The sequence below is a fragment of the Mirounga leonina genome, unplaced genomic scaffold, assembly GCF_011800145.1.
Source record: "Mirounga leonina isolate KUSES-001 unplaced genomic scaffold, KU_Mleo_1.0 Mir_115, whole genome shotgun sequence".
Classification (NCBI taxonomy): Eukaryota; Metazoa; Chordata; class Mammalia; order Carnivora; family Phocidae; genus Mirounga; species Mirounga leonina.
Genome location: NW_023270268.1, coordinates 101,419,272 through 101,441,287, shown reverse-complemented (window position 1 = coordinate 101,441,287; position 22,016 = coordinate 101,419,272). Strand labels below are relative to the sequence as shown.

At 39.8% G+C, this 22,016-nt stretch overlaps 1 protein-coding gene across 1 annotated transcript in view; it reads right to left on the bottom strand.

Annotated features, from left to right (window-relative positions):
* MYH15 (myosin heavy chain 15) overlaps positions 1-22,016 on the bottom strand; it is a 150,550-nt gene that overhangs the window by 87,100 nt on the left and 41,434 nt on the right. The window contains 9 exon segments of the mRNA XM_034990947.1: positions 1,183-1,340; positions 3,122-3,245; positions 4,135-4,252; positions 7,130-7,217; positions 8,044-8,111; positions 11,561-11,693; positions 12,756-12,932; positions 19,900-20,070; positions 20,768-20,917. Of these exon segments, the coding sequence (XP_034846838.1) occupies positions 1,183-1,340; positions 3,122-3,245; positions 4,135-4,252; positions 7,130-7,217; positions 8,044-8,111; positions 11,561-11,693; positions 12,756-12,932; positions 19,900-20,070; positions 20,768-20,917 (1,187 nt within the window).

The following is a 22,016-nucleotide window of genomic DNA, read 5'->3' as shown; positions in this document are numbered from 1 at the left end:
ATAAAAATCTTTAAAAAATTTAAAAATTAAAAAAAATCGTTTAAAGCCATCCTATGATTTAGAAGGAATGGATAGTAAAGACCTTATTTTACATGGGGCACCTGGGTGGCACAGTTGGTTAAGTCTGCCTTCGGCTCAAGTCATGATCTCCAGGTACTGGGATCAAGCCCCGTGTCAGGCTCCCTGCTTCTCCCTCTCCCTCTGCCTCTCCCCCTGCTTGTGCTCTCTGTCTCTCTCTCTCAAATGAATAAATAAAAATTTTTAAAAAGGCCTCATTTTACAGATGAAGGAAGCGAACTATATAGAAATTAAGAGTTTTACCCACATTTACATAACTAGTCCTAGAAGACATGTCTTCTGATCCCCAAACTCCCATCAATTCCCATATCTTACTGAGCATGATATGAGTCACAGAAGAGTCTTTAGGAAAGGTCTCTCTAATACCTTTGATATCACCATGTAATGATCTTTTTCTTCTTCGGAAAAACAGAAGGAATTAACAGTCAATTAAACAAGTTATACCAAGATCTGTGGACCTCTCTCCAGAAGGTAAACTACACCGTAGAAAAAGTAAAAACAAAAACTGTAGAATCTCTTGCTCACGATCCCTTTGTTTGGAAATTTTGCTAGCTTGTTTTCCACAATTCTCTTAAAGAATAGACAAAACCTACACCTTCATGTCCAAATGTGGTGATAAATGTCCCTAGTGAACCTGCCTGAAATGAAATAAGAGAGTTAGGATTACATATCACCAAGAGTCACAGTTTCTGACCCAGGGGAGGTTGTAAAGTGGTCGGAACACCTCCTCACTCTGCAGCAAATTTCCCTAGAGTTGGCTGTGGGATGCATGCAAACCTTTCCAGGTCTGCTCCTGTTAGGAATTGTAGAGTCAGGCCACCCTCAGAGATCCAGACTTCCTTGACTATAAAGAGTTCCTCCAAAGGGAAGCCCAAAAACAATACAAGAAATATCTGAATTATGTTATACTTGGTTAGATAAAGCAATAAAAGCCCTTGGTGCTCTGTTTGGTGTTCCAGGATTTAAAAATTTTCAGTGAAGTCCCAGCCTAAGCAGAGGTGGCAGCCCTTTACGCTGACCTATTACAAGATAGTGAGCTAAGGTCGCATTGATTCAGGTACACCGTTCCTTTGGCAGTGGCTGTGTAGGGTAGGCATATCATACCTCTCCTCCAGAATCCTCTGGAACTTGATTCACATCAATTTGCCCCGTACTCTGGCTTGGAACAATGTGAAGACTTTAGATAGTCTCTCATCTCTCATTGCTTCCAGTTGTTCCAGAAGGCCAGCTTTTAAAAACACCAAAAAGAAATAAGTCAGATGCTAGTTCTACTCATAATGGGTATTCATTACATGTCTCCTGAATGACTGTATGAACAGCTGATGTATTCATTGGTTGGTTGTCTTTCTTGTTAAGTTTTACTCAATGTGCAAAATGTACACTCTAGATCTAAAGTTTGGTTTTAGAAATCTAAAGTTTGCAAAAATATTTTATTTAATCCTGTGGTTATTTTGGTTCCTTAAGAGCATAGACTGTTCTCCTTATCTGTTAATAATGTTTAGGTTGACGAGGGAACCTGGTTTAAATTTTTAGACCCAGCCAGGCAGTGCTCTGAAGTGCTAGACAGGGGTCTGCAAACTTTTCTTTTCTTTTTTTTTTTTTTTAAGATTTTATTTATTTATTTGACAGAGAGAGACACAGCGAGAGAGGGAACACAAGCAGGGGGAGCGGGAGAGGGAGAAGCAGGCTTCCCTCCAAGGCATCATGACCCAAGCCGAAGGCAGACGCTCAACTGACTGAGCCACCCAGGTGCCCCTGCAAACTTTTCTGTAAAAGACCAGATAGAAAATATTTTTGGGCTTACAGATCACATAGAATTTTCATAGATCTACAGAATCTTCTTCATCTTCTCCTCCTCTTCTTCCTCCTCCCTCTCCTCCTCTTCCTTTTCCCCCTTCTTTTTAAAAAACAACCATTTTAAAATGTCAAACCATTTTTAACTAATGGGCCATATTAAAAATAGGCCATGGAAATGGCCCTTAGGCCAAAGTTTGCTGATCTCTTCTCTAGAGAAAGTGACTTTGTCTTAGGCAATAAAGAATTCACACAAATACCTTTTCAAGAATTATTAGTAATGGCCAAGACGAGGTGAGTGAGGGGTCACGCACAAATTTTAAGGAAGCACTCACTTTCAGGGTTGTATAAGTCAGTACTTACATAACCCTGATAATGAGTACCTTCTTAAACTTTGTGCCTTAGGAGGCTCTCTTGCCTTATGCTAGTCCTAGTCAAGATTAGTAGTATACAGCAAAAATAACTAAGCCCATAGGGAAACAAGGGACCAGTAGAGGAAATCAGCAGAAACAACAAACACCAGAAACAGATTCTCAGGTACTCAAAATGTGGGAGTCAAATAACATTTTATAATCATGTCCTGTGGAGTTCCTTTTTCTGTGAGCTTTTCACCCTAGGCCCTCCAATTCTCTTTCTAATAATTTGGTCCTTCTATGGATGTCAGTTAGGAACAACCTGATGTTGACTATCAAATCAAACCAAATCTATTAGAAGTTTCCCATAATATGTGGATCATATCAAAATCATCTAAGACAAAGCAGAATTTAGCAAACCACATTTAAGGAACTTCACTGTGGATTAATTTTTTGGATAGTGGGGTTGACCTTAACACTTTTAATTATTCATACAGTCTTCTAGAATTAATTCCCTAAAAGAGTACTTGTGGATGAATCCATTTACACACAGATAAGCAGTTCATTCCAGTAAGTTGATTTACCTTTTTCTAGCTCTGATGTCTATGCACTTTTTTTAGCACACTAAGGTTGATTCAATATTTTATGTCTTGGCACAAACTTACTTAGATGAATAATTATAAAAATGTAAATGTAGTCAGGAGTGAGGTTTAAGAAGCATTGAGTTTTCTCTCAAATAGCGTTGAAGTCTCCACTTTCAACTGAGCTCTGTATATGTTATTTGTGGTCACAAGAATGGTAGAATGCCTTATCATTGCACTTTCATGGGTATTTTAAGATACACACTCTTTCCTCCCACTCTTCTCCAAATGCATTCTTCCTAGTTTTCTGGTTACCTTAGTGATTCCAAAGTGGTACTGGATATGGTCTATCTCCAATGAGCCAAGTAATTCCTCAGTCGCTTTTCTGCTGCTTACAAACTTACTCTTTGGAAATGCCTTTGGGTTCAGAATGCAGTACCTAATTTAAAATAGATAAAGAATAAATCCTGGGGTCAGAGAGGTCATATGATTCAAATAAAGAATAATTTGAACAAGTGAGGTAAAGGAGGTACACACTGGTACCTCCCCTATCAATATGTTCGATTTTCACAAAACTCTTGGCAATAATAATGAGGATACAAGCAGTAATCCCTTACTTTGGCATATAGTTTGTCCTTTTCATAGTACTTCAGAGACAACATCATTTGATCCTCTGCTCAATTAGGGAGGGAAGGAGAGATTGGGAAGCAAGGGGAGGGAAAGAGGCAGGCTTAAGTATCTCTATCATACAGATAGGATAACTGAACATCCAGGATTTCTTCACCCTGATGGTGAGCTGGCGGAGAACTAGAAATATGCCTCTTAATCCCAAGGCAGGTACTATTTCTTCACTACCATACTTTGCTCAAATTTGCTTGATGACCTATAATTTATACTTTTGGACTTCAGAAAATAGAAAGCAGAAATATCTCTCCTGCCTCCTGCCACACACCCTGCTGGCTTCCTTTCTATCACAGGCTTGCTAGTACAACAACAGCCTGCTTGGAAGGCAGCTACGATTAAGTACATACAACATTTCAGAAATTCAATTCGGCCTCCATGTCTTTCTTCTGTATATATTTCTTCTATATGTGGGTCTATTATCCGTTAATAGAGATTTAAGGATATTACAGCTACATGGATGTTGGATTTAAGGGGAAGTAATAATGGAACTCTGTCATCATATATCTCACCACAACCAAAACACATCGATCTGTAGTCTGGAGGACATCAACCAAACAAACAATGCATATCTAAATACTCAGAAAGAGAGGAAAACCGAATGGGCTGCCTTGGGCTCCTCAGATCCTGGGATGTATTTTTTTTACCTTTGTTTAAAATCGGCATACAGCAGTTGGTTCGGAAAACCTTCACAGCATATCCTGGTTCCTTCTAAGACACCATTACAACGCAGCTGCTGCAGAAGCAAGTAAGGGTCCAATACACCTGAAGAGAAAGGGTCGCTCTCAGTCTGTGTCCAAAAGAACTACTACCCAAGATCTTGTCCTAATTGGTGCATCTTGTGATTTAAAAAAAAGTTTGAATTTGGTGTTCTCTAATGTAATAGGTAATAGGAGTTCACTCACTCCCAGACTGATGGCACTCACAGTACCCATCCTATCATGCAAGTCTCCAAATAGGATTTGCCTGAAATTCCTTTAACACAGAATGAACCCTTTAACTCATGGTTTGTCGAGTTTCATAAGCAAATACACCTAGAAGATGAAAAAGAATACATTTTTGCTAGGATTATAAATAGCTGGTATTACATCTTTTCTCTGGCTGAAAACCAGCTAGTGAGTGGTATAAGAACACAAAAGGGAACTGCCACCTCCAAGTAGAAAGGGGAGGGGATTACAAGAATGGGAGAATACAAAGAAAGGAGAAGATGAGCACAGCCACAAAATTCTGTTTACTCTTTTGCCTTACAAAGGACTTGGTCACATCCCAGCCTATATTCTCTCCTTATTATCTTGACAGCACCTAAGTTTTGTTCTATAGCATAAGCATCATCCTATCACCTCCTCGTTTATCAGATGAAGCCCTACTAGAGCTGCAGCTGCAATCTCTGAGAAAAGCCTTTGAAAAACCTTTGAAGGAGCCACTGTGTCTGGCTTTCAGCAAATCTTCTGGAAGAAGCCAAGTAGCGCTCCTCCTAACACAAAAGCCCTACGAGAGTATTATAAGAAAAATGGAAATGAGATGAATCTCTGCTTATGTCCAGGGTCACAGAAATAAACTGTAAGCCATATATCCATATTCCTGTACTCCAATCCCTTTCATAGACAGAAGCAGATGATCTATAAGAAAGAGAACAAGTGGAACTCTATGACCCCAAAAGATCAAAGATGCTCATTCCCTTTAAGTACATATGAAAAACTGTCTTGATTAGATCATGCAACTTTTCTTAGGACTTTGTCTTATGACTTAAAAAATAAAAATCAACTGCTGAAATCAGAGCTGACTCGACGGGAGACAACTCTAATAGGTAACAGAATTGCTCCAAAATAGAGGCAGCTAATTAGATTTCTTGCCAAATGGAAGCAGTGTCCCTAGATGCATTCAGAAACCCAGCTGATAAGAAACAATGAGGCAAAAACATACAGCGTCAATGAACATGAAGTGTTTGTGTTGCAAAAACCCAGACTGCAGCTTCATTGTTTAGTATCACACTTTCCCAAAATAGGTCACAGGCTGTCAAGAGTAGGGTCCTAATTACAGGAGGTTAATAAAAATGCAAGATACTATAGAACCTCAGAAATTCGAATCAGCAGCATCTGGCTAGCTATATATTCCAAGGGTGATTAGTGCTCTGAAGACATAAGCGTGTATCATCTACACAACTTTGAAGCTGACACCCTCTGACCAAGTTTTATAGAAGCCTGTAATGAAAGAGAGAGAGAGCATGAGAGGGGGGAGGGTCAGAGGCTTCCAAAAAGAAGTCTGAGAATCTTCAAACCCATGATGTATGGAAAATAGTCCATGTAGTTAATATCTGTAAAAACTTTGGTTTGGCAATTAAAAACAAAAAATAATTCACTACCACCCACCTACCACCATCTATTCATCAAAAAATTATCCAGCACAATAGCCAAGACATGCAAACAACCTAAGTGTTTACGAGACAGAAGAATGGATAAAGAAGATGTATGTGTGCATGCACACACACCCCCCCCACACACATACATACATACATACATACAAACACAATGGAATATTATTCAGCCATAAAAAAGGAGAAAGTCCCACCATATGCAACAACATGGATGGACCTTGAGGTCATTATGTTAAGTGAAATAAGTCAGGCAGAGAAATACAAATACTGTATGATCTTGTTTATATGTGGAACATAAAAACAAACAAACTCATAGAAAAAGAGATTAGATTTGTGGATTTGAGGTTATCAGAAACAGGAGGTCGGGGGGGGGGCGGAATTGGACCAAGGTGGTCGCAAGGCACAGACTTCCAGTCATAAGATAAATAAGTAGTAGGGATGCAATATACAACATGATGAGTATAATTAACACTGCTGTATGGTATACTTGAAAAGTTAAGCATCAAGATAATAAAGTTAAGAGAGTCAATCCTAAGTTCTTATCACAAGGAAAAAATTTATCAATGTGAGATAATGGATGTTAACTAAACTTGGTAATCATTTCATGATATATATAAGTCAAATCATTATGCTGTATACCTTAAATTTATATTGTAGCGCTGTACGCCAATTATATCTCAATAAAACTGCTGTGGGCGGTGGGGGGAGAAACCTTAAAAAAAAAAAACTATCCACCGCTCAGAAGTATGCAACTAAAGAGATGGGTGCTGTTAGGGAGAGGGAAGATATTAGTATTGGCAAGGAAGGCTAGAGGGAGTTCTTAAAAATTAGAAATGGATTTAGGAACTGTTTTTATGGTCAATTTAGATAATTCAGACAAAATAATTTCCTTTATGCTGAAACATCTACCTTGATTCCTCCATCGATTATCTAATCCCTTTTATTATACTTTGCCCTTGTTGACAATGGCATAGAAGCTCAACCAGGTTTTAGCATGAAATTCAAGGAGGAATTTAAATGGTAATATCAAACATTCTAATGTTACCCAGTTGACTTGGTTTTGTGAATTCCTTCTGTGTGTCCACTCGAATCTCAATTCAAAAGCAATCTTGAGGTTCTGAAGACCTCACTTTTAAGTTACTTTCATTTTTCTATCTGAAATCTACCCTTATATAAAAGGAACTGGTAAATTTTCTTAAAAAGACATTCAACATCGCTTGAATCAAATGTATTTCCTAGTGTGGATTACAAATAAGTCTAGTTCTTACCTGGCATTTTGTTCACATTGGGATTTAGGCATCTTACAAAATGAGGTGCTGTTGATTTCAGCTTAGTCATCAATTTATTTAGGTTTTCCTTAAATAGAGACCATAACAAACACAAAATCACTTTGCAAATCATTAAAAATACCAATCTACCTCACAATTGTCTTCATCAACTTAATCATAAAGCCAAGATGCATATCAACAATAAAATAATGAATTAAACATTCTTCTCTTACCAAACCATACATTATTTCTTTCCTATGGCAAGTCAATATTTATCTGACAGATGCAGTTCTGTTGTGAATCTTATCTACCTGTTTTGAATTTGGTAGCAATAATTTATGGCTGGGCAATCAAACAAATTGAACACATAAATTGTTTCTCAAGTTTTCTGTATGCAAAGTTTTTCTAAGGTCAGATTTTCTGGAAGCGGAATCTGAGTTGGGGATTCTGATTTGAGGGATTTACTTGAGAAGGAGGATAGGGTGGGGGAAGAAAAAAGCAATGATATGGATTCAAAGCTGAAAGTGATCCCTGCAGGAGCTCTGAGCACAAATGTACCAATTGCACCATAGTTGGTCCCCACCTTGAGGCAAGAAAAGAGTCAGAGTCTGGAGGGGTGAGTAAGGAGATAATTTAGCTTCCCATTTGACCAGTGGCAATTCTGGGACCTGTGAGTTGTTATCAGCCACCATTCTCATCAGCTAGAAGATGGGTGTTGGGTTGATAGGGGGGATCTAGGTGGGGCACCAACAGTGTCCACTAAAGCCCATTAATATCAAGATAAACTTCAACTTTTCCAACTTGGCTAACTTCAGATACGTTTCCCTTATTTGAAGATGTGAAATTTCAAATAAGTAATAACATATGCATATTGTGAGGCAGTTAATATATGAATAGATGCAATTAAAAATTACTTTATGCAGAGATGCAACCGTTTGGAATGAAACTCCTCTCTTGCGTTTCTTCTCCCCAAACTGTAGAGCTAAAAAAAGAAGAAAAAAAAAGCATTTAAAAAGCTCTTTTTTTTTGGTCACATTACCATACCCTGCTGATGAAAGTATAAATTCGTCAAGTTCTAAAAGCAATATGGCGATATCTACGAAAAGCTTTAAAAATATTTGTCTCAACACAAATGTCTATTTCTAGTGCTCTTCCTTAAGGAAATAGTCAGGCAACTGTGCAAAGATACTTCGGGCAGCATTGTTTAGTCACTGCAAAAAAAAAAAAAAAAAAAACTAAACAAAAATTATAGTTATCAAAGCAAATGTCTATCAATAGGAGACTGACTAGTTAAATTATGAAAGAGTATGTATACAATGAAATACTGTGGCCTTTTATTTTATTTTTATTTTTTATTTATTTATTTCAGAGAGAGAGAATGAGAGAGAGCACATGAGAGGGGGGAGGGTCAGAGGGAGAAGCAGACTCCCCGCCGAGCAGGGAGCCCGATGCGGGACTCGATCCCGGGACTCCAGGATCATGACCTGAGCCAAAGGCAGTCGCTTAACCAACTGAGCCACCCAGGCGCCCATACTGTGGCCTTTTAAAATGATGAGGAGGATCCATATAATTGACATGGAAAGATTCCTAGGAATTATTTTAAGAGAAAAAGTAATGTTATAAAAGTTTGTATGTTGGGGTGCCTGGGTGGCTCAGTCGTTAAGCGTCTGCCTTCGGCTCAGGTCATGATCCCAGGGTCCTGGGATCGAGCCCCGCATCGTGCTCCCTGCTCTGCGGGAAGCCTGCTTCTCTCTCTCTCACTCCCCCTGCTTGTGTTCCCTCTCTCGCTGTGTCTCTCTCTGTCAAATAAATAAATAAAATCTTTAAAAAAAAAAAAAAGTTTGTGTGTTATGATCCTGAGTACATATACGTGTTTCTCAGTGTAGTTGTATTATTAGTGACTATATACATAAAAAATATTAGGAGGAGCATATGCCAAAGTCTTAACAATTGCTATCACTCTGCGTAGAATGATAGGTAGCTTTTATGTTTCTCTTTTTATTTTTCCATATTGTCTGTGCTTTTGACAACACTCACACATCACTTTCATAATTTATAAAAAAACATCTATTTCCATTTTCTTGAAGCAAAAGCGTCCATGCTAAGCCAAATTGTTTTACAAACATTTGTGTAGTGCTAACTCACAAAGATGTACAACAACAATGGCGAAATTCCCAGGAAAAAATGGACCAGCCGTCAACCTGTAACACAAAATATTCTCTGCACCTGAGTAACACCTGTGCTGGTGCCGATGTCCTAAAGCTTAATCACCAACGTCCTACTGACATGCCTCAGGCCTTCCAAGTCAATCACTGGACCTCTTAGTATTTCAGTTTCTCCACCTATGAAAAGGAAATACTACTACCTTCCATTATTAATTTTTTTAAGAAATTATAATTCTGGTTTAAAGTACTTGGATTGCCCAGAAGAAAGTATGGTTATTATGGGTAATTTAATGTTTGGATGAATGAGAAGCGTGGAGGCAAGTATTTTCAGGGGGTGCTTGAAAAATTACCAAAAAAAGGACATTCTGGACAATTATTCTTTTCTATTTCCAAAGGACACAGCAGACACCCTGAAGAGTTCGAAGATGATTTCCTGTCTGACTCTCTGCTTGAACTGCTGCCTGATCTCTTATGATCAGAGAATGACCCATATGGGAGCCGTAAGCTTAGGAGTCACTATCTAACCGACTGCTAAGGGGCACTTTAGAAGCCATTAGAATCAGGCAAATGCACTGCCTGAAGATTATCAGGGTCCAAATACAATAGCCTTCATTTCTCAACCTCCTCTTGAGGGAGGCCAACAGGATTTCAGGCCTGCTCCTGAATTATGTCATCGGTGCTGATGAAGCCAGAAAGCACCAAATTCTCTCCCCATTTCCTGACCATGTCAATCAGGAGTCCCAAATCAGCTTGCCTGGGCCAGGAGTTAACTTAAAGCTGGGCGTGAGATCACAGGACAGTGAGGAGGTTAGGAAATGAGAGTGCACACCCCTTAAGAAGAGCTGGTATACCTCGCCCCATTGTCACAAAGGTCTGAACCCAGGCTGGGCAGATTTTCTATTTTCCCACATTTTCCATTTTTTGAAAGAAAAAGGAAATCCAAAAATGTACGTGGAAACTTCTGATTTTTTTTAAACCCGTGTGGACCAAATGAAACATGTCTGAAGGCCAGGTTCTGCTCCGAGGCTGCCAGTCTGTGACTTTTGTTATGAATCATGGAGAGTTTCCCTCTGTAGCTAGCATTAGTCCCATTGTGAGGCTGATGTTAGCCACATGGGCTCAGTATCTTCAAATCCTTTGTGTCATGGTGCAGAAATCTGAATTATGTCCTAAATACATGTAGCCTGCACATCTCTCTGTTTTGTTTCTGAAAGACAGTGAGCGTGATATAGGCACCAGGACAGGAAGCAGAAGTCCTGCTTCCTACCTTGCTTTTGCATTTACTACTGTTAAGTTAATTAAACAAGGAGGCCATTAGACTGATGTGGCTCTAATTCCATAGTGGCCTATAAGAGCAAGCCAAAATGTAAGCATGTAAATATCCCAGAGTTATAAAATCAAAACACTAAGGACAACCAATCACAGTCAAGCAGGCTTTAAACTACAACCAATCAATAACTTCCTTACTTGGTTTCCATCTTTTCTCTATAAAGTATCTCCCTGAGCTTCTGTCAGTGGAGCAGTCTTAAACACTGAGGGCTTGACACTGTCCCATTTGAATCAATTTTTGCTCATATAAATGCTTAAAATTTTTAACATGCTTCAGTTTATCTTTTAACAGTAGATTTGTGAAATTGGGGATGCTCCTTAACTCTTCTGTATTTGCACCTGTAAGATAAGACATTTCCCTCTATCTGTATCTGAAAGGGTCATGGCAGGGACTGAGAAGATAATATATCTAGAAGTGCTTCGTAAATTACAAACTACTAAACAAGATTAGTTATTTGTTGGTCAATAAATATGTATGGAGGGCCTGCGAAACAGGTATTTGCTACATGCTTGAGGCTACAATTTAAAAAATCAGGCATAATCGCTGCCCTCAGGAAGCTTATCATAACCCAAGTTACTATAACACAAAAGCACTGTGAAGGAGAAATCCAAGATACTTGGGGAATATAGATTAAAGAGAATTGTTATTGCTCCAAAATCATTTATCAAAATACGGTTTGTTGCTCCCTCTTTGCAGCGGGGTTGAGTAGAAGCTAAAAGCAGACCAGAGCAGGCTCCTTGAAATACATCTGTCTTAGAGCACCATTTCCCTGAAGAATCGCCAGCCCGGGGACAGAAAGCTAATAAGAGGGGATGACTCAGACTACAGGGAGCAGACACAGATACCACAGGAAAGAGGCAAGGGTTTTTGTAAGTGCTGAGGAAGCCATGGGTTCCATTCTGAGGCTAAAAAATTAGGCAAGACTGTTCAACTCACCACTGTCAGTACTGATGTGATTTTCAAAAAGGTTTGCCAGGAGTCTGTTCAACGACTTCTGCAATACAGCCCCTACTGTTTCCTTAAGAAGGTCTTTGTTCTTTTCAAGCCAGCCACTAATGTTATAAGGCACCTTTAGAAAGGCATGCAGTTCAGGTAACAAAGGAAGAGAACGCATAAATTAACATAGCAAATTGTGAATTACTTTAAAAAATCATAAATTGTATGGGTCCTTTAACTTTAAATTGGTTTGAGGTAACAGTACTGAATAATACTCCAGGAGTCCATTGTATAACCCGAAGAGATTTTCAGACTTTACCATTTTACATTGTGGAAAGGAAGAGAAGGGGAGGGAAGGGAGAGGGATAGCTAGGGAAGGAGAGGGAGAAAGAATTAAATGGTATTTCCAGTAGAAACAATTCACATCAGCTGTCTCTCGTTGGCAAGAATAGATGAAATAATCTAATTGTCTCTGACACACACTGAACATTCAAAAAAATTAGCAATTATAATGATATTTTACTGTAAATATCATTATAATTAATATTCAAAGATATGAAAGAAGACAATTACAAGCATATCTATGTACAGTTGGCAGGTCATTTTTAGGATGAAGTGTTATTTTATCCTTTATCATTTCTCTTTCTGTTTCATCCGGAATCACTGACTAGAAGCAGAAAAGCAGAGAAAAAGGGGCAACACACACACCCGTGGGGAATGAGGAGAGGCATGGAGAGTCATTAGAAACCTTTGTCAGCCATAGTTTGGAGGCCATTACTTCACAGAGACTATTTCTTTATGAGAGAATTAAAAAAAAAAAAAAAAACTTCAATAAAAAGATCAGCTGAAATCACTCATTCACACAATGTTAAGTTAAAAGGAAGGACAAATATGGAAAAACCCATGACTTTGATGATCTCCATGACTTTCTGAAGCTGACTTACTTTGAGTTGGGATGACAGAGTCTATTTTGAGATTTCTAACCTCTGTGCACATGGAATACTATTATAGGATGGGTATTTCATTTCCTAAGTGCTAAAAGGCTATGCCAACTTTTTTTCTGGAACTGAGATTTTTTTTTGTTCATCTCTTTATTTAAGCTAAACTTTACTTATATATCATCTAGGGACTTTGACTGAATGCATTTGAAATAGAGTCAGGAGAATTCAGGGCTGAGGGTCTAGGGATAACTTACTGTTCCTGCATAATGGACAAGCTCAAAGTGAGCTTCATATCTCTTATTATCAGGCTTGGGCTTCTGGAAATAAACCAACTTCCCAAAATGGTTGTCAAAAAGTTTGGTCTTGAAAGTTACATCTGTAGCCTGAGGACACACACATTCCTCTTCGAGGATGGAAAAGATACCCATTGGCTGTTGGAGATAGACATGAACAGCAAATGAAAGAAAACACCAGGACACAGTATTTTCAATAACGGGGTGAGGTAAAGTCTTATTCCAGGAACCTAATCAGTTGACAAGGGGAAAGAAGATTCACTACATATAACTAGTCAATCGTCCATTCCAACAAATATTTATTAAATACCTAGTAGGTGCTGGGCACCTGTAGGAGCGGGCAGTGCAGTCATGAGCTGCATATACGAAGTGCCTGTCCTCAGAGTGATTACTTTCTAATGGAGTAGAAAGACAATAGTCAAGTAAGCAAAAAATAAACAGTTTAGTTCCACATAAGTGTCCTGAAGAAATCATACAAAGTAAAGAAATAGAGATTGACTGGGGGACCAACTGGGAGCTATTTTAGTGAGAAAGTCAAGTAAACCTGCACCAGAAGAGCGAATCCAGAGATCTGTATACAAGTACTCTTGGCGGACGAATGATGAGTGCAAAGGCCCTAGGGAGGAGCACACTTGGCAAGTCTGAGGTCCTGCCAGAGGCAAAGTGGACAGAGCTAAGGTAGTCAGATTGAGCGCGTGGTACGAGATGGGGTTAGAGAGAGAAGCGGTGCTGGATCCCAAGGGCTGTCCAGACCGTGCTAAGACATTTGAATTTTAAGTGTTATGGGAGCACTTTGTAGATTTTAATGGGAAGTGTTGTGATTTGATGTTTGCTTCGAAAGGATCATTTGATTAGAGCAAGGTTGGCAAAGTAGAGCCTGTGGGCCAACTTCTGCCTGTGGCCTATTTGTAGGATAGCTAGTGAGCCAATAACAGTTTTTACATTTCTAAAGGGTTGACGAACAAAACAACAAAAGAATATGTGGTAGAAAACCTGATGACCTCTGTCAGCAAACTTTTTCTTTAAAGGGCATGTAGGAAATAGACTTTGGCTCCCGTCATAGCTCTGCCATCCACTCCGCCAGTTCAGGCCCCAAAGCAGCAAGTGGTAACATGTGAAAACAAGGAGTGTGACAATGTTTTATTAAAACGATATTTATAAAAACAGGCTGCAGGCTAGATTTGGCCCACGGTGCCATAGTTTGCTGACCCTTGGTCTAGATTAGTGATAGTGTTAGAGATGGTCAGAAGTCATCAAAATGTGATATAGCTTGAAATTAAAATGGGGTCACAACCTGCTGGTGGATAGAATGTGGGGTGCAACAGAAAGATGACCAGGTTTTTGGCTTGAGCAAATGGGTAATGGATGCTGCCATTAACCAGTGTAAGGTACGTACACATAGAGAAAGGTTTGGGGGGAGGGGGAATCAAGGAAATCAAGGAGTCTTATATTTGCATATCAATTTGTATATTTGTATATTTATTAATGTACTCCACAGAATATTTTGCAGTGCCTTCTGTGAATAAATCACTGTGCCAGACACTTCAGGTTATATATGAGTTGTGGCTTCAGAGCATCTAAAAGCAACAAAGTAGACAAAACAAAGGTAGAGAGAAAATGTCTTGAGAATTCTGAGACACAACATTACCCCTTAGCCCAACAGCACAGATCTCATGATTTTCACCAACACTTTGTACCTAAGAATCATAGACTCCCAGGCTTGGGAGGGACATTAAAAGTCTGGTCCAACCCACCTAAAAGGTCCTTGAATTCTCTTCATAATTTCCTTCTAAAAAGCTGGCTAGCAAATGCTTAAATGTTTTCATGGAGAGAGAACACACCAACTCCCAGTCAAAGCTCTGGATGGGTGATATATTAAAAGAAAATTTGTTTGTAGTTTAGAATTTGTTCTAAATTACTCCACTGGAGCCATACAAATGGTTCTAATTCGTCAAAGTAGTGGATCATCAAATATTTAAAGATTATATTTTTTAAAGATTTTATTTATTTATTTGAGAAAGAAAGAGCATGCACGAGCTGGGGGAGAGGCAGAAGGAGAGGGAGAAGAAGGCTCCTTGCTAAGCAGGGAGCCCAACTCCACCTGGGGCTCGATCCCAGGACCACGGGATCATGACCTGAGTGGAAGGCACATGCTTAACTGACTGTGCCACCCAGGAGTCCCTAAAGATCATATTTTTGATCCACCTGAGTCTACCATTGTAATATATGGACTATGGTTTTCTACCTCTTTTGTATGTTCTCATAGACTTAAAACCTGTGCTTTACAGAAAACATAATTAACAACTTTTCATTACTAGTTCTTGTACTGTAGAGTTCTGGGACATCTTCTTTCCTCCCAAGCATCTAGGTGGGGAATGATGCAGTGAGTGAATATGTGAAGTGCTCTAAATGAAAACAAAATATTCTAAGTGAAACCAAAAACTGTCTTGCTCCTGGTGGGACTGACCTCGTGGGTTCTTGGCAAAGTAAGTAACATGGAGGAGTACGAGGAGGAGGAGGGAGAATCTGATAAACTAAAGAGTTGATTCACTAGTGTAAGCTTTGGGAGGCATGGATTCCATCTTGTACCACAGATTTTCCTACCATACGTACAGTCACCCCTCAGTGAAAACTGGACTAAATCATTTAAAAATGTGAGCATCTCCTGGGATGGTGTCTGTTAACAACAGGGTTGTGGCAATGCCTCACAAGGAGGGAGCCCCCATCTCAAACAGTCACCTTCCATACATGAGCGCTGCCATCATGTCAGGAATCTAATAAAGCCGATTTCCATTTGGGGAAGCTTTATGTCAAGCAAGTACATGTCATAGCTCAAAATGGAACAACCTAACCACTGAGGAGGGGGGAAAAACACTATTTTTTCACGGTCTTCTCCATTTTTCCATTCCTCAGGAGGTGTAAAGCTTCTAATAAATATGAGGACCTCCAGCAAATTAATTTCCAAATAGGTCAGGGAAAAAAGTAATTATGTTCTGCCCTGTAGCCTCAAATGTCCTCTATGGCACAGTAAATGGTTTGAGTCCATCGCCCTGACTCAGAACCTTAGGGCTCTAACCTCTCCCTCTTCAAATATTATCGATCCTGCCTTCCCTCCTTTTATGTCTGTCACGTTCTTACTATTTCCATTTCTGTTGTCCTGATTCAGGACCTCCTCACTTCTCACCTGGACTGCTATACAGCTCCCTGACTGCCTTAATATTATTAGCCTTTCCTCCTGTTCCAGACCCTAGACACAAACCCACAGAATAAACGCAAGCTGCTCTGACTGCTCCATTACCCAGCACAGGAGCCCTCTTTGGCTCCCCGCTGCCGAAAAGTAAGGTATAAATTACTTAGCGTCTCTTCTCAACCTGGCCCTCCTTTTTTTTCTTCCAGTTACTTCTTTCTGTGTATCCTATGCACTACTAGACTACCTAACATTTTGGAATGTGGCCTTTGCCCCTACTTACCCCTATGCCTTTGCTCTTGCCAGTCCTTCCACCTGCTCTCTTCCTCTCTCTTCACCTGCTAAAATCATAATCATGTCTTAAAAACCAGCTGAAATTTTACACCCTTTCCTACCGGGCCTTCCAAGATTCCCACAGGCAGAGGTGACTTCAGCTCTTCTGAGTTCTGTGAGCCTTTGTGCCTTTCCTGCATTTATACAGAGACATATTTTTACACTGATTAGACTTACAAATCTCCTACGTGACTGCATACTTCCTAAGGGCAAGTGCTACTTATAACAACTGCTTAAGTTTTCTGCAGCACTTAATTCAAAGTCTTATAACACAGTAGTGTGGCATTAGACCTAAAATTAAGGCCCAACATCACGTGTGCCTTGACATCTGGGGAAAACTGGGGAGGGCCTCAGGTGACCTAATCACAAGTTCCCCTCCACATTGTGCTCCGTGGTTGAGGTCCCCTCGCCAAACAACCATCCTCATGTTGGGACCCAGTGCCTTTATCCTTGAGAGATGGGTTTCAGATCCCTATCAGCCTTCGGAATTATTCGAACAAGCCAATCACATCCTCCCTTGAGAAACAACGGTCACCTCACCCTATTCTTACTATAAAACCTGCCTCCCATAGCCCCTCTTATTCACTGTGCTCAGGAGTGCAACCGCCACGAGGCCCTGCAATGTATCTAGTGTCCTTCTCATCCAGGCTGTGAGTGTATGTGACCAGTAAGCTGTTGTTAACCTCATTTGTCCAGGGTCAGGTGTCCTATGTTCAGCCATCTCAACACCCCACGGCAGGAAACCCTCCCTCACCAACAAGGTAACAAGGAAGTGATCAAAACAAGTAGTTGTTAAATAAATTTACTCGTTTATTTAATTAAAAAAAAAAAGGTAAAAGTTTTGGTCCTAGGAAGATGCCTTTCCAATGATACGCTTCGTTCCTCCGTGATGGAATGACGCCTCTGGTTCGCATTTTCACAGGCCTTAGCATAGTAGGTTCCAAGGGGACTGAATGCAGGTCCCCAGCAAAGTTCTGTTCCATAACTGATTGACAGGTAAGCACTAAGACATCCAGGTTTGAGCTTTGGGAGCTGGGATGCTTTGCTGTGGGCAGTAGTCGGGCAGAAAGAGTTGTAACCGAAAGCTTGGAGTGACATGTTTCAAGGAAATACTCATGGGTGTACCAGAGAGAACTCGGTATCAATGGGATTCATTCTATAATAAGAAAACCAGACTTAGCATACCCAAAGAATCCCACTTGGGAGGCAACAACATGTATTGATTGCCAAGATACTACCAGGATTTAAGTTATTTTAGAAACAGTATCACTGTAGAGGAACAATAAAAATTTATTCGGGACAAGTCAGGGAGATAAGGTAAAAAAATGTGACCAAGCTAGATAATACAGTTTAGAGTTAAAAACTGGTAAGATGATCAGTATTGCAGCTACTTTTCTCTCACAGCTGGTTATGTTCTAAAACCTTATCCACATCCCTGTCATATGAAGAACTTTTTGCAAAAGGGCCGAATTACTGGAAAATGGAGGCAGCCTCTCAAGGTGACTACAATGATAGGAACAACAAGGTTTTAATGTATAATTTTGGACGTATTTGTCTAATACAAAATCTATGCAAAACCATAAATATATGTACTTATGCAAAACCTATGCCTGTGCAAAACCATAAATATGCAGTCATACATTAATACTTTAACATGTAAATTATCAACGCTCGAGTTCTAAACAAATGAGAATATTTCAAGTAATGAAATAAGTGTGAGTAAATCCTATAATAGATTTGTTCACTGCATATATAGAGAGGAGGTCACTGTATGCTTGACGACCAAATTAACAGTTAAAGGTGGTGTTAAAATACATTTTTTTAGTTTGACAAACGTTTTTGTAAACATGAAAATGGGAAACTTTTATGTATGAAAATCCCTCTTCCTTATATACACACACAGACGCATGCTATAAGGCATTTTGTACATATTGATGCATTTCAGTTCTTTTGAATTTGGAAAACTTCTCATGATTCATTCTATTTCAAGAAGTAAGTTTGGTCATTAATATTTACAACCAATTTTTTTCATGTAGGCTGAACTAGCTCAACGGGGCTTTTCAAAATATAGAATCATGTCAAGAAAGGTTTTAGTATTCCTCATTTGCCTGACCTGAATACCTTTGAAATCATTCATAGGAAACCAAAGACTTATCTTTTCTTTCTATCATCTGGTCAGGTGTTTTTGTTTTTGTTTTTCTCATTTTACTGTATCAGTAGAAAATGCAACAGGAAATTACATCCGTGTTGCTAGTGTGTTACTTGGAATCCCCGAGACTGGCACAAATGAGGCAAAGGGCTTCAGATCAACTAAAAATCAGTAATGTTCACAGACCTATCTGATTCTGAATAATATCTATGTCCCACCTTCCTGCCCGAAAACGGTATCTCACCATAATCCCAGCAAGCAGATACTACAGGGAACAATTGCCAAAAGCAATTGCTCTTTAGTTTCATTTCTCAGCTTGAATAATGCCAACAAACATTTACAAAAAAATCATGGTTGGGCCATTATTATTATTATTTTTAATCAGCTCAGAGGTTGGTTCATTAGCATTATTATTATTTTTTTTAATCAGCCTGTCCTTCCTCTATGAAGTTCACTGGCTATAGAATAAATAAAATCAATGTGACATCCATTCCTGTTAGGAGTAATAGCTATTTTCTAGGAAGATGTCATTTCATCTAAATCCTAATAAATAAAGTTGATGGGACACTGATCAATGAAAACTGAGGCCCGCAAAGACAGTGAGAGGTTGGGCACCCTAGCTCCTTCCTGACTGGGCTGTTGAGAATCAGATGCAACCACTTAGCCAAAGAGAGCATTCAGAACATTGAAAGCACTAGACATTGGCCTTCCAGACCTGGCTCCAGAATTCACGGCAATCCACGGTTATAGCAAGACATGCCGCCACGCATTCTCCCATGGACAAACCACAGAAAACGCTATCCTCGATACCCAGGCAAACCCCGTTAATCTTTCCCAGAGCACACAGAAAGATTTCAAAGTACAGGAACATCACTGAATTCAGAAACCATACACTGCAGCTAATTCACTAATAAGCCATGAAGTATTGTCATAGATTACTTAAGCTAACTGGTACTTGTCCAATTAAATGAACAAACTACATCCTGCAAGGTAGTGGCCTTGAGGATTTATGACAGTTGTTTGTTTGCATGCTAATTTGCCAAATTTCGTTAAGCTGCTCTGGGTCTACTCATTCACCTTATGTTAATCAGCCGGGCCCTACAGCGCTCATATTTTCAGCTCTGTGTTTTTCCAGTCAAGAGCATGACCATTTTTAATCTCGACAAGTTTCCTCATGCATTAACAGTGGAGGCCATGCATAAGCAGGAAAGGAGCAGCGACAGTCTGGGGGGAGATGATGGAGTGGGGTAACTGACACGAGGCTTTAGTTCGGTTGCACGGGTGCTGCACACAAAGCCCATTAAGAGAGGACGCGCAGAGCTCTCCTGCCCCATTTCCCATCTGCTGACAGAGCCCGAGTCCTAATACGCATCAATATAGCAAGCAGGGACGATTGGCCTTAAATCAGAATGAACGAGAAGAAAAACAAGCATTACCTTCTCCACGAGATCTATGCAGGCTTGTAAATCCAGACCAAAGTCGATGGACACCCAGTCAAAGCCTTCTTTCGTATGTTCCTCTTGCTCCAGAAAAAACATGTGCTGATTAAAGAACTATTACAATTTTTCATTGGTAAAATTAATGTAGAGCTGCTCAAGGTTGTTATACTTCAAAGACATGATTAGGTAGGAAGAAGAGATAAAAGTAAAATTGAGCGAATGGTAACTATTTGAGGTGATGGGTATGTTAATTAACTTGACTGTGATTATTTCACAATGCAAATATGTGCCAAGCCAGCAAGTTGTATACTTCAAACATATACATTTTTTTAAAATTTTTTTATTCTTATATTATCCCCATACATTGCATCATTAGTTTTAGATGTAGTGTTCCATGATTCATTGTTTGTGCATTTTTTAATTGTCAAATACATCTCAATGAAAAATAAAAAATAAAAATAAAATAAAAATGAGGTCCATTTGGAAAAATGTAGAGAGAATATCATAACCACAATCAATCTGATGGCAAATAGACCCAACAAGTAAAGAATCCTCAATTAAATTCTTACCTCCTTCAAATATACCTATAAACTAAAAATTATGACAATAACACGTGATTATATCAAAATTCAAAATCATAAAGTTTCTTCTATTTCTATTTACCTGTAAGGCTGAATTAATTAAGTCCATTAATTATTATAATTATTATTTTTAATATTAATAATAGCTCTTTTCCAACCAGAGTGGCTTAAGTTTTCACAGAGGGAATCTCATCACACTTTGACTACATTTTCTGATGTTCAATCCACATTTTCTGATCTCCTTATAAATACGCGTTGACTTCATTCTAACCCGATATACTTACATCAATGATTTCGAAACCAGTGATGTCAAGAATGCCAATGAAGAATTGCCTTGACAGCTTGGCATCCAGCGCCCTGTTGATTCGTGCCACCAGCCACTTAAACATCCTTTCATATATTGACTTGGACAGGGCACCAGTGGCATAGATCACCTGGAAATCACACTGCAAGCACTCCACATCTGTCAGCAGTGTGCATTTTAATCCTGGGTATTTTCTATCAGCAGCTACCTTCTAGTAAAATCGGGATCTATTTATTGACTTTCTGTAGTTCTAGCGTGCTGCTGAGATGATACAGGAGAGGAAATTTACTACAATGAGAAGAAAGGGAGAAGGAAGCAAGGAAAGGAGGAAAGGGAGGAGGAGAGAAGAAACCTGCAGGCAAACCAGCCTGGTGCCTCCTTACCAGACAGTCCTGTGAGAGAAATCATGTTCCTGTTATCAGAGGACCAAATTTCCGGGGCCGGGATGGGGGTGTGGAGAGTGGTAATGCATTCTAAAGCCTTGCTATTCGAAGTGTGGTCCTAAGACCTGTAGCATCAGCACCGCCCGGGAGCATGTTAAAGATGCCAACCCTCAGCATCTTGGCCTCCAGTCCCAGACCTATGAATCTGAACAGGTACCCTAACATGATCCCCCGCGGATTCCTGTGCACCATGAAGTTTGCAAATACTGGTAGAGCAGGTTAGGGATCTGGAATGCCCAGCCCTTGTCCCGCTGCTGTCGTTGCTGCTAATAAATTGTATAACCTCTGGGGCGCGTGGGTGGTTCAGTCGTTAAGCGTCTGCCTTCGGCTCAGGTCGTGATCCCAGGGTCCTGGGATCGAGCCCCGCAGCGGGCTCCCTGCTCAGTGGGAAGCCTGCTTCTCCCTCTCCCACTCCCCCTGCTTGTGTTCCCTCTCTCGCTATGTCTCTCTCTGTCAAATAAATAAATAAAATCTTTAAAAAAAAATTGTATAACCTTTGGCAAGTGGTCTAACCTCTCTGGATGGCAGATCTCTTCACCTGAATAATGTTCCTGAAGGTTCTTTCTAGCCTCAGCTTCCACAGTCTTTATTCTATCAGTTCCCAGGGTTAATCTCAACTCCCTATGTGGAGAATGGCAATTTAGTGCATCAGTCTGACTCAGATTCTCCTACTGTAAAACTCAGGCTGCATTTCCTGCCCCTGGAGGTATGTGGCAAAGGCTCTAACGTAACCTACTGGGGAGAGCTCCAGACTCTGTGCTGGCTAATGCCGTATAAATGCAGATG